This window comes from Capra hircus, chromosome 17, assembly GCF_001704415.2.
Source record: "Capra hircus breed San Clemente chromosome 17, ASM170441v1, whole genome shotgun sequence".
NCBI lineage: Eukaryota > Metazoa > Chordata > Mammalia > Artiodactyla > Bovidae > Capra > Capra hircus.
Window position 1 is genome coordinate 3,857,350 of NC_030824.1, and position 13,372 is coordinate 3,870,721.

Below are 13,372 nucleotides of genomic sequence, written 5' to 3' on the forward strand. Positions count from 1 at the left end.
AGCTGGCTTCTGCTCTCTGACTTTTAAAGTTGCACGTTTTTATCATTTGCTTTTATTTATTATTATTATTGGGTGGTGGGGGGAAGGTGTTATTTTCTTCTAGAGTCTGCGAAGACCCTGCTTCCTGACTCCCCTCACCCTAAATTGAGCCCATTTTCTTGGCATTTTTAGTTCTAGAACACCCAGACTTCCCACCAGTAACTCCGGGGAGCAATGAATCTGCTCAGCTCCTCCTGGTAACTTTTTAACTCCCCGCCTGCGACAGTGGAGTGCTTAATCTGAGGTTTTTAAATAAAAAGGGCTCAGGGGTTGGTTTTATTATAACGTTTATTTCATTTCAGATTTCATGCGCAATTTAGCAAACGCTAGACAGACGGGCGATAAACACTTTCTTTTGTGGGGGGAAAAGGCATTTTTATACACCATGCTTAATTTTATTTAGATTTAATAGCGATTTCAGGGGCACTTCAAAGAAGTTCCTTCCCCCCCACCCCCTTCTCCTAAGAATGCTGGCCTGCTAGCAAAATCACCTCGTGCTATTTTATGGCAAGGAAAATTGAAGGCCTTCTCCCCTTTCCTCCCCTACAAACGCTTTAGGGAGGAAAACACACACACACACACACACACACACACACACACACACAAACACACGCAGGCATACAGAATAAACACTTCCTCTACCCTCCATCAACCTCTAACTCCCAACTTCTAATTGCAAGATAGATTGCAGCCTCAGTGGGGATCAGGAAGATCTAAACATTTTAACTAAGATTATTGGGATAAATATTTCATAAAGAGCAGGGCAGATATTAAATTACTCCCATTGATTTTAGTATCACAACCCAATTCCGTTCCTTGGCCTCTTCAGTTTAATTGATCTCTTAAGGAGGCCAACCTCGCGCCGGAAGAGGGCCTGGGCCTTGGCCAGAGTGCCTGAACTAGGGTGCGCTGGCTGGCCAGGGTGGCCCTCGGCGCGTTGGTCTTCTCGGGGTTCCTCGCTGCCTCGCCGCTCTGGCGCTGAGCTCATCCGAAACGCGCCCCCATAAAGTGGCAGAGTGGTTATGGAAGCCGGTCACTGAGAACCGGGAACCCTGGACAGCGAGGATAGGGAACAATTGTGCGCGCCCTATGAGGGAGGAGCGAGTCAAGCACCCCTATCTCTCGAGGAGATCCCTAACTTCGGGGTTCCCTGTCTGTTTTCACCTCCAGAAAAATCCAAGGGTCGGTTAACTTGGGTGCCACAAGTAAGCAGACAGCGGTGGAGAGCCGAAGGTTCGCTCCAGTGCTGAAGTGCAGTCGACACCAAGCGACTTTCCGCGGCGAGTCCAGGATCTTTGCCTGGCCACCCCATTGTCTGAGCGCCCCGCACCGCTAACCGCCGGCCTCCCCGCCCCCTAGCCACCCCGCAGGTCTCGCTTCAGCTGGGGGTGGGGAGTTGGGAACTGTGGTGAATGGGAAGCGGGGTGAACAAAGCCAAGCTCCCGCCATTCTCCGCCTGCGCCCTCTCTAGCCGGGTGCGCGGGGAGGCCAGGGCGCGCCCGCAACGCGCTGGCACCGGACCCCGAGGTTAACCGGTGCGGGGGACCCCGGAACAGGCGAAGTGAGGGTTCGTGGCGGGGGCCTCAGCAGTCAGCACCCAGGACCACCTTAAGAGCGAGCCCCGCCCCCGGCCCGGAGCTCGGGCTGCGCTGATTGGTGCAAATGTAATGGCTGAAATTGATTGCTGAAATGCAAAACTTGTTGCTGCTTCTCCCGGCTCTAGGCGAGAGGCAGACACAGAGAGGGGAGCCGAGACCCTCGGAACGCCCCACGCAGGGCCCCCCCGCCAGCCAGGAGAGGGGTGCGCGGACCCCCCAGAGCTGCCCCCGCCCCCTCCCATTCCGGGCTCCGAAAGCGCACCCGGAAAGCCTTAGCCTGCTAGCCCAGCGTGGCCCCCCAACCCGCATACGCCCCCCTCCCCGGGTCCGAGGGCGACTTGCGAAGCACCTCGGCGCGGAGGCAGGGAACCTAGCCTTGGAGCGTCCTAACTCCTCGTCTGCTGCCCGCCCGCGCCTGGAACGGGGCTCGGAGATCCCCGCGAACTCAGAGACCGAACAGCAGAGGACAGAAGCGGCAGGCAGCGGACGTGGCCGCGAAGCGGCGCGCCGGGGTGCAGCGCACCCGCCGCGGAACAGGGGAGCCGCGCCTTCCACCAACCCTCGGTTTCAACCTCGGGCGCCCGCCGCTCCTCCTCAGCCCCGCTGAGCTCCCGGCTCGGGGGCGGGCACCAGTGATGCCGAGCGGAGCTTCCAGTCCTCCGACCCGCTGAAGAAGCAGTAGCCGCTTGCTGGGGCCGACGGGGACTGTGCGAGCCGATCGTGCTTGGCTGAGGCTCCGGCTGCGGAGCGCGGGGACTCCAGGGGGAGGGGGGAGGGACCGCTCGGTCTGTGCCCCGGCACCAGCCACGGTTTTGAAGGGTCTCCCTGCCTGGCCCTTTAGCAGCTCCGCCACGGACTCCGGGAGGCTTCAGGCAGCGTCCAGGGGCTCCCCATCCAACCCGATCGGACTTAAGAAGGTGATTGCTCTGCTTTCCCTCCCTCCTTCCCGCCTCCTTCCCCCCACTTAACTTTTTGTCTTCAGTCACCCGCAGCTCCGTCCCCTCCCCGCAAACCCACCCGCGGCTGTACCAACCGCCCGGGGCATGGGCCCCCCAACACGGCTCCTGGAGGCCCCGAGGCGCCGCAAGATGTGAGAGGCCCGCGTCGGGCAGAACGAGAGCTTCGGGAGAGGAGCTGATAGCCCCAAGCCTTCACAAGCCAGGCGAGGTGGCAGTCCGCGCTGCGCCCCGGCGGTGCTGAGCGCCCAAGCCAGGGCCGGAACGAGTAGCTGGCCGGAGGCGCGCCGCGGAGAGCAGGCTGTCATGCCCTATTGATCCCCCCGCCCCCCGCCAAGTATGTTTGGGCTGGACCAATTCGAGCCCCAGATCAACAGCAGGAACGCTGGCCAGGGCGAGAGGAACTTTAACGAGGCCGGACTAAGCATGAACGCCCACTTTAAGGCCCCGGCTTTCCACGCGGGGGGACCCCCTGGCCCCGTGGACCCTGCCATGAGCGGGCTGGGCGAACCCCCGATCTTGGGCATGAACATGGAGCCTTATGGCTTTCACGCGCGCAGCCACTCGGAGTTGCACGCGGGGGGGCTGCAGGCGCAGCCGGTGCACGGATTCTTTGGAGGCCAACAGCCGCACCACGGCCACCCCGGAGGCCACCACCCCCACCAGCATCACCCCCACTTTGGGGGCAACTTTGGCGGACCGGATCCAGGGGCCTCGTGCCTGCACGGGGGTCGCCTGCTCGGCTACGGCGGCGCTGCCGGCGGCTTGGGCAGCCAGCCGCCCTTCACCGAGGGTTACGATCATATGGCTGAGAGCCAGGGGCCGGAGAGCTTCGGCCCGCAGCGACCCGGGAACCTGCCGGACTTCCACAGTTCGGGCGCCTCGGGCCATGCCGTGCCTGCCCCATGCTTGCCGCTGGACCAGAGTCCTAACCGAGCCGCCTCCTTCCACGGCCTGCCCGCCTCCGGTGGCTCCGATTCCCATAGTCTGGAGCCCCGGAGGGTGGCGAACCAAGGAGCCGTCGACTCGCTGGAATACAATTACCCGGGCGAGCCGCCCTCGGGACATTTCGACATGTTTTCCCCCTCTGATTCCGAGGGGCAGCTGCCTCATTATGCAGCGGGTCGTCAGGTTCCCGGGGGCTCTTTCCCGGGTGCCTCGGCCATGCCCAGAGCTGCAGGCATGGTGGGCTTGTCGAAAATGCACGCCCAGCAACAGCAACAACAGCAGCAGCAGCAGCAGCAGCAGCAACAGCAGCAGCACGGCGTGTTCTTCGAGAGGTTCGGCGGGACCCGCAAGATGCCCGTGGGGCTGGAGCCTGGAGTCGGCTCCAGGCACCCGTTGATGCAGCCTCCCCCGCAGGCCCCGCCGCCCCCGCAGCAGCCGCCCCCGCAGCAGGCCCCGCCGCCCCCGCAGCAGCCGCCCCCGCAGCAGCCGCCGCCGCCACCGCCTGGGCTTCTAGTCAGACAAAATTCGTGTCCGCCCGCGCTCCCGCGTCCCCAGCAGGGCGAGGCGGGCACGCCCAGCGGCGGCCTGCAGGACGGGGGGCCCATGCTGCCCAACCAACACGCGCAGTTCGAGTACCCCATCCACCGGCTGGAGAACCGCAGCATGCACCCTTATTCCGAGCCTGTATTCAACATGCAGCAGGCGCCCAACCAGCGGCTGCAGCATTTCGACGCACCCCCCTACATGAACGTGGCCAAGAGGCCGCGCTTTGACTTCCCGGGCAGCGCGGGAGTGGATCGGTGCGCTTCGTGGAACGGCAGCATGCACAATGGCGCTCTGGACAACCACCTCTCGCCCTCTGCCTATTCCGGCCTGCCCGGCGAGTTCACGCCGCCTGTGCCCGACAGCTTCCCCTCGGGGCCACCTCTGCAGCATCCGGCCCCGGACCACCCGTCCCTACAGCAGCAGCAGCAGCAGCAGCAACAGCAGCAGCAGCAACGCCAAAACGCGGCCCTCATGATCAAGCAGATGGCGTCGCGGAATCAGCAGCAGCGGCTGCGCCAGCCCAACCTGGCCCAGCTAGGCCACCCCGGGGACGTGGGCCAGGGTGGCCTGGTACACAGCGGCCCAGTGGGCGGCTTGGCCCAGCCGAACTTTGAGCGCGACAGCGGCGGCGCGGGCGCCGGGCGCCTGGGCACGTTCGAGCCGCAGGCGCAGCACTTGGCTCAGGAGAGCGCGTGGTTCCCAGGTCCGCATCCGCCGCCCGGCGACCTGCTGCCCCGCAGGATGGGAGGTTCAGGCTTGCCCTCCGACTGCGGCCCGCACGACCCAGGACTGGCGCCGCCCCCTCCGCCAGGTGGCTCGGGGGTGCTGTTCCGGGGCTCTCTGCAGGAGCCGCTGAGGATGCCCGGAGAGGGCCACGTGCCCGGGCTGCCCTCCCCTGGTCTGCAGTTCGGGGGCAGCCTGGCCAGCCTGGGCCAGTTGCAGTCGCCCGGGGCTGGGGTGGGGCTGCCCAGCGCTCCCTCCGAGCGCCGGCCCCAGCCACCTGATTTCACGACGCCCGCGCTCGGGGGCCAGCCTGGCTTCCCGTTCGGCGCAGCGAACCGGCAGGCCACGCCGCACAGCGGCCCAGGCGTGAACTCGCCCCCGAGCACGGGCGGGGGCGGTGGCAGCACGGGCGGTGGCGGTGGCGGCGGCGGCGGCGGCGGCGGGGGCGCATACCCGCCGCAGCCTGACTTCCAGCCCAGCCAGCGCACCTCGGCCAGTAAGCTGGGCGCGCTCTCGCTGGGCTCCTTCAACAAGCCCAGCTCCAAGGACAACCTGTTCGGCCAGAGTTGCCTGGCTGCGCTCTCCACCGCCTGCCAGAACATGATCGCCAGCCTCGGGGCCCCCAACCTCAACGTGACCTTCAACAAGAAGAACCCGCCCGAGGGCAAGAGGAAACTGAGCCAGAACGAGACCGACGGCGCGGCCGTGGCCGGCAACCCGGGCTCGGATTACTTCCCAGGAGGGACTGCTCCTGGGGCTCCAGGGCCCGGAGGCCAGTCGGGGACCAGTAGCAGCGGCTCTAAAGCCTCTGGGCCGCCCAATCCGCCCGCCCAGGGGGACGGCACTAGCCTCTCCCCCAACTACACCCTGGAATCGACGTCGGGGAACGACGGCAAGCCGGTCCCCGGGGGCGGCGGCCGGGGACGGGGGCGCAGAAAAAGGGACAGTGGTCACGTGAGCCCCGGGACCTTCTTCGACAAGTACTCGGCGGCGGCGGCGCCGGACAGCGGGGGCGCGCCTGGTGTGAGCCCAGGGCAACAGCAGGCGCCTGGCGCAGCCGTCGGGGGAAACTCGGGAGAGGCGCGCGGGGCGCCTACGCCTCACGAGAAAGCGCTCACGTCGCCGTCGTGGGGGAAGGGGGCCGAGCTGCTCCTGGGGGACCAGCCAGACCTCATGGCGTCCCTGGACGGTGGGGCCAAGTCGGACGGTAGTTCCCCGCATGTGGGCGAGTTCGCCTCCGACGAGGTGAGCACGAGTTACGCCAACGAGGACGAGGTGTCTTCCAGCTCCGACAACCCCCCAGCCCTGGCCAAAGCGAGTAGGAGCCCTCTGGTGACAGGCTCGCCCAAACTCCCTCCCCGTGGGGTGGGCGCCGGGGAACACGGACCGAAGGCACCCCCGCCCCCGCTTGGCCTGGGCATCTTGTCTACGTCTACCTCGACCCCTGACAGCTACGGCGGAGGGGGCACGGGCCATCCCGGCACGCCGGGCCTGGAGCAGGTTCGGACCCCGACGAGCAGCGGCGGTGCCCCTCCACCTGACGAGATCCACCCCCTGGAGATCCTCCAGGCACAGATCCAGCTGCAGAGGCAGCAGTTCAGCATCTCTGAGGACCAGCCCCTGGGGCTCAAGGGTGGCAAGAAGGGTGAGTGTGCCGTCGGGGCCTCGGGCGCGCAGAATGGCGACAGCGAGCTGGGCAGCTGCTGCTCTGAGGCGGTCAAGAGCGCCATGAGCACCATTGATCTGGACTCGCTGATGGCAGAGCACGGCGCCACCTGGTACATGCCGGCTGACAAGGCTTTGGTGGACGGCACAGAGGAGGACAAGACGCTGGCGCCCTGGGAGAAGGCCAAACCCCAGAATCCCAACAGCAAAGAAGGTATATGCCCTCGTTCCCGGTTCCTTTCTCACCTGGCAGATACGCGCCCCACCCCCATCGCTGGCCTTGGCGTCTGCCTTGAAGGCTCCAGGAAAGGGGAGGGTCCCTCAGGGTCGGCAGGGCACAGGGCCTTCCTGACGCCCAGCTCAGAGCTGGTACCCTTCCTTTGGTTACCCAAGGGGCTCCGTGGACAGACCCCCTTCCCTCCCCCTAGGTGCTGCCAGGTAGACTCTAGTTTCACAGCTGTAGTGGTAACAACTTAAAGTGGCGCCCATTTGGGGATTATTGTAGAGGACCCCCTGTCAAGTTTTAGCTGAGTTTCTGGGTCCCCTGAGGACTAGGCCTCTTCCCTTTCACACTCAGACCCCTCCTCACCCCTCAGCATTCAGGCCTGTTCCACTTTTCAGGAGTTTCCTACCATCCTCCCGCCCCCCTCCAGCCTCCACTTCCTGGCAGGACACCTGGGAAGCTGTGTTAACGCCTCCCCATCTTTTCCTAGTCAGCCAGCCTGCAACTTGAGCTCCCTCGCATGTGCCAGCATCTTTGGGGGAAAAAGTTACCAGTTCTGGTGTCCGCAGCATCATTCAGAGGCAACGCCTAATTTGACATTCGTTCCTAATGAATAGCTGTTTTGTCTCTTCTTAACGATTAGAGTTTCATTGAAAAACTGGAGACCTGTCAGGGTTGTAGGAGGCAGGCAGCCTTTTCAGAGTGCACCTCCTTGACATTTGGTTGGGGCGGGGGAAGTGGCAGGCGGGAGTCAGGGTGGGGTCTACTTGGCAGAGACCAGACCAGTCGACCAGGGCATCATTTGTGCATGGGGATATGGATATATATTCTTAAGACACAAAGGACCCTAGTTTGTCAATATCTCGCCTGGCTTTGATGACAGATGTCAGCTTCCAGTTCTCCTTTGCATTCTAAGCATTCCCTCCCTGTCGGGCCAGGAGGCCTTTAAGGTGGGTGGGGTGGGGGTTAGTAAAATGGACCACCATTGCCGTTAAAGTAATAATAGTTTGTTTTTTTTTTTTAAACCTAAAGGTGACCTGGGCTGCAGTAGAAATCTGTTTTATTTTTTTATGGGGCCTTTTTAGGTAGCATCATTTTCTACCCCCACCCCATTCCTACCTTTTGCTTTTAAATCTCCCTGAATCCCCTTGGTCTCACCAGGCTATTACCTTGGAGTCTGTAGCTGGCGATTTAACTGTGTCTTAAAAAAAAAAAATTCGTCCACTGATCCTTGCGTTCTCTTAGAGTGGTTCTCCTCTGCCTTCAGTTTCTACCTTCAGTTTCAGCCCACATCCTGCATCCTGCCGTCTTTTGACCCAGGGTTTAAGGTGCCTGTTGGTTTTAGGACCAGGGGATGGGGGCGGAGGGAGAGGGGGAGGGGACCTGCGGCAGGAGTTGGGTGGCTCAGAACTCCGGGCTTTCACCGCCCGTCCCGGGTAGCTTTCCCGCTTGGGTTTTCTAATTCATGAATGCGGCCTTGCTGCTTTTCTCTTTGTTCGCCTACTGCCCAGCCCGGGACGCCGCTCTCTCATTTGAAGCTGGGTGTTTAGCATGCACAGCAGATGCTGCGGCCAGCATCAGCATTCTCCAGGCTTCTCCCAGGCAAGGCCATAAATTGGTTAGTTTGGGACCCTCCGCTGCTTCTCCCTGGCCCCCCCCCCGCCCCACCTTTTTAAAAAATGGAGTTGGACTTAGCAGCCTGGTCGCTTTGCCTCCCTTCTCTTTTATTTTCTTGTAGACAACATCTTGGTCCTGCGATCGATAGCTGGTTAGCACAAATGCCTGCCCCTGTCACTTCTACCTGGCTAGGCCTGGCTGCCCCTCCCCCTTCCCCTTCTCCCTTCCCTTCCCCGCACCCATAATTAAGACCACATTGGCCAAAATGGTGTGAGAAGAGTCAAAAAGAAAAAAAAAAAAAACCCGATTCAGAGAATTAATAAAGAAAAACCAATAGCACTTGGCCTGCAAGTCTTTTGAAGGGCCTTAGGTGCAGAGGAATTGGATGGCTGTAATGAGATTTTTTTTTTTTCAAGGTGTTGCACTGTTCCCTTCTCAGCCCACTAATCTTCCTTTGCAGAAAAAAAAAATGCAGACTGAGAATGAAGAAATGTCATTAAAGAAATGTTTTGTTTTGTTTGTTTCATTATCACCGTCAGGCGAAGGAAAATATTTTTTTGGAAACAGATGCTAGTCAGTTTTGGGGTTGATTTCCCCCTGTACACTAAACACAACCCTCCCCTGCACACAGGAGATGGGAAACTTCCTCCAGGGACCGGCTTCGGGGCTGGCTGCCTTAGAAGCCTCGGCAGGGACACCCACTTGACCTCCTTTGTTTTCCACTCTGTGATGTAGGAAGGACAGTTTCCTAGATAAAGCCCCGAATTGAGGTCACTCACAGCTTCTGCAGCCTTGGGACTGCTAGTTAAGGCTTTGTAAGATATCTGCATCTGATTCCTGCTCCCTTACTGGTAGTAAATAAGGACGATTAAACTTTTCATTATGATAACACCCCGCAGCTCCATCTGCACGTTGTATAAATAGGTACACAGAGCCTTCAACGGGCCCCCCGGTGCCCTGGTTGAAAATCAGAATGAAGTGTACCCCTTCAAAACAGAGTAGAGAGAGAGGGAAAAAAAAAGAATTGAAAGGAAAGCATCCTGCTTTTCTGTAAACACAAGCCCAGGGTCCCATCAGCCACGAAGCAGCTGTGAATGTGCCTTCTCTAAGTTCCAACCCCAGCGAGCACTCTTTCACCACCCGCCCCCATCCCCCCCACCTCAGGCAAAGCCCATTTTTTGTAATGATATTTTATTTTGTCACGCCATAAAACATGCCAGTACTAATGTGATTAAATATTAACACCGTTTCTGAAATTTCTTTGCTCCGATGACAAAATACTAGTCGGTCTTTAACAAAAATGATCCTGCTCAGATTGGAGAGGACGTGCCCATATTGTCTTGTGGGGTTTAGATGTCCTTCGGAGGGGAGGGAACTTGACTGGCAAGTTACACTTCTCACAAAGTCTAGGCCAGAATCACATGTGATGATGCTCTTTAAAAAAAAAAAAAAAAAACAGGAAAGTGAGCCTCTGCAAATTATGCTTCCTCTGACTTCTTAATCAACCCGCCAAACAACTTTTATATCATGAAAGTCTAGGTTTCCTCATGAGATTCTGTTTGCACAGAGTTGGGCTGGTGGAAGGGTGAGGTTGTGCAAAGAGGGGGAAAAAGAAAAACCAGCCTGAGTTTGGGCCTACTCAGACATCTATTAAATCAGTGAGGATTACCTGAATTTGAAATTAGTTTGCAAAATCATCCACCCATCTTTGTAATAGGTGTCTGGCTATGGAGGAATGTCAAAACCCAGAGAGAAGGGGAAATCTTAATAGATTGTAGATAAAGGGTATTAAGCTTAAAAAAAGTATGTCCCTCCGCCCCTGCCCACAGGTCCCTTATAGGTTTCAAAACTTGAATTAAGTCTATTCCCTAATAAGTTTATCCTTGCCAAACTTCCATTCTGTTGGCTGTTCTCTATCATGAAATCCAGAGATGTCTAGAAACACTCTTTCACACACATGGAAACGGGAGGGGTCTCCGTCTACGCTCTGCATGCAATCCGGCCCTTTTTGGAAGTATGATATTTTTACAGTGATGCGGGAGAAATTTTTGGAATTTCATGCTTCTCTCAATGTTCCAGTCAGAGCCCAGTAAAGCGGTGCTGAGTAGTACTAGGCAGGCAGGATTTGAATGCTGAATTTCCTCAGTCCTGGGGGCAGGCAAGGGGGAAGGCTCCTAGTGTTGTTTTTTTTTTGCTAAGTCGTTTTCCCCACTCCTCACACTGTGGAGAGAATTTTTAAGGCTCCTTCCAACTGGTTTTGGGATGGCGAAGCCTTGCAGTCCTATTTCCCCAAGAAATCACCCAGCACGGGTTGCATGCCTTCAAGTGACTTTTGCAGCCTCCGGAAGATGTAACCCAAAACTTCGCAGGTGTTAATCAGGGGTAATGTAAACAGATAGGAGCCCCCTTTGTGCAGCTGACGGTCTGGGCCTGCCTGCTCCCTGGCTAGTCCGGGACACACAGCTACTCTTCTTTGGTGCTTGTTTAATATTTCATGGTTGTAATAAACCTGTCTTCTCTGCCCGCCTCCCGACATAAAACCCCAACCTAGCGCACATCTGCAATTATACATTTCTACTAAATATTAATAAAGGACAAGGATTTCCAAGGGGCTGAAGCTTATCGGCATTGAACTTGTGGTTTCTGCCACTGGGTTTTTTTCTGTTTTGATTTTAAATAGGTTCTGCTTTCTAATATGGAATATACGCTTATATGTTATCATCTGTATTGATGTTTACAGTATTTGTAGATGGAAGGCCTTTTTCAGGATAGCTTGCTTTAGCTTTCTTAGTTTAAACCTTAATTCATTTAGATTTCTGGTGAGGCCCCTCAGACCGGAAGAGACTATTGAAATGTACTTCTATTTTATTGAGATTTCTAGGAAAGGAGTGAGGGTTAGTTAATCTAATTTCTCTTTCTAGCAATGAAATTCTATGATTCCTGATATGATTTTGTTTGTCTGACAGAGGTATTTAAATTTCCACAAAGAATCTTAATGGGTCCTGAAAATACAGCTGCCCTTGCCAAGAAGTTACTTGAGATTCTCTGGCTGATATAAAATATACATCTTTAATAAACAGTCTGGGAGGACCAGGTGAAATTAGAGGAGGGGCATTCTTCCCACTCTGGAAGGGCAAACATGAGCCTATCTTTGGGATTTCACAGAATCTCCTGAACCCACCATATGCTGGAAAATTTAGCAAAAATCACTTTCCTCTCCATTTGAGTGACAGCAATGTCGAGTCTTGTTCTTTGCCCAGGGAGTGATCTGCTTTACCGAAAGCTGTTAAGAGATAAATACTCCAAGTAAGAAATACTGTATTTACCTATGTTTGGTTAATTTTAGAGATTAAAAAACTACAGCTTTATGTAATAGGATCAAATGTCCAGGCACTGTGTGAGGGCCAGAAGGCTGCCCAAGCGCACTGCGACATGAAAGCGCCCAACCTCTTAGATCAGAGGGGGCCTGAATCTATGGGGGCCCCCGAATCTATGGAGGGGTCCCCTGTAACTAGTGGGGTCACTTTACATCCTTCCCTCAATGCCCCCCTGCTTGTTCCACCCACGTCTTCAGTCTGGAGGGGCTGGAAGAACCCCAGCTTCATCGTTTTGACTCAAGTCAGGATTTTGACTTGCCCAGGCAATGTGTTTGTTTTCGGACGATGTCTATTTTTAGGCGCGTCTTGGGTGGACAGATTCTAGTGTGGGTTTTGATTGCTAGTGGCAGAGATGTTGATATGTACACGAGTGCATGATTGAGAAAAGAGACATTTGGGGGACATTTTTCAAGTTTCCTCGCCTTCTGGTACACCTTGGAGCCCGGCAAAGTGGTCTGGGGGCTGGCTTGAAAGAGTGTGACCGACGTGCGATGTCTGGTCGGGGTCCGTCTGCAGCTCGTGGGAGGGGAGCAGGGCCCATGGCCTTCTCGTGGGAAGGAACCCCTCCCCAGCATACGCGCATATACATATGCATGACCAAGTATATTTCCATCAAATCATCCAGTTACTCCTTTAGTTTCCCCTTAATCTGCTTTCCGAAAGCAGAGTAGGGTTTGGTGGGGGGGTGGGAATGGGGGAAGCAGGGAGAGAAACCAAACCTTCAGTCTCTTTGGCCTTAGCTGACAGGTTCTGATTCTCTAAAGGACTGAATGAGCGCACGTCCTAAAAATAGAGGAGGATTTTGAAGATCCTAATTACGAAATCTCGGCCTCCCGGGCCTCCCAGGCTGTGGGTGACTTTGATCTGGAGTATTTCGGTAGCAGACGCACGTCGTCCCTCGCTGGGTTCTGCGCGTGGAGGTGTCTCTGGCTGAGTTCAGCTAACTGAACTCTCTCCAGCCGGGGAGAGGAATCTTTTGAATCAGGGCCCACCGCCACCACCACCCCCTCCCCCACGCCCCCTCCCAGTGGTGGGAAGCGGACGCTGCTTCTCATTTATGGAAATTCCTCTCCTTTATTGTAATCTTTTGGTACCAGCGCCTTGGCGGACAGGACGCTGGGCTTTTGAATTAGTCACAGCTTTGCCTTCAGTGTCCTGGTGTACAGCAGCTCAGCCAACGGTCCCCCCAACTCACAAACCGGACCGGAAGGGAGAGATGGTTCCGGAACCCTGGCCCATCACTTTTTGCAGGATGGGGTTGTTCAGGGCTGCGGCAGCCTTGATCATTTTTTGCCATCTTCCAGTGACACGACAGCAGGCATCCTCACATAGCCTCGTGGGCCCATTGGTGACTTTAGGGTGTGGGTCAGAAGCTACCCCGTGGGTGTGCACATCTGGGGCCCCGAAATCCTAACTTCACTTTGTGACCTGGATCGAAAAGCAGAATTCAGTTTCTTATACTTGCACAGAGAAGGGACGTTTGCAAGCCATCATTCTCACGGGGTGTAATTATTGCAGGACGCCGAAGCTTGCTTTGTTTGCTGGCTTGCATTTTAATCAGCGGCCTCTGAGGTTTGGGAAGCAAGAGGAGGGTCTGCTCCCAACATGGTGTTTGTCCAGGAAGGACAGGGGTTGGTGGGGGGGTGCTATGGAGAGGCTGCCCAGACTTGAGAAATCCAA

The 13,372-nt window shown here is 56.7% G+C and overlaps 1 protein-coding gene across 3 annotated transcripts in view; it reads left to right on the forward strand.

The window, feature by feature from the left end:
* The window catches only part of MN1 (MN1 proto-oncogene, transcriptional regulator), a 49,395-nt gene continuing 37,415 nt past the window's right edge, over positions 1,393-13,372 (forward strand). For all 3 annotated transcript variants that reach the window (XR_001919358.1, XR_001919357.1, XM_013970805.2), the window contains exon 1: positions 1,393-6,689. Coding sequence is in view for 1 of the 3 variants with exons in the window: in XM_013970805.2 (XP_013826259.2) it covers positions 2,933-6,689 (3,757 nt within the window). In the remaining 2 variants the exon portion in view is untranslated. The remainder of the gene's footprint in view (positions 6,690-13,372) is intronic.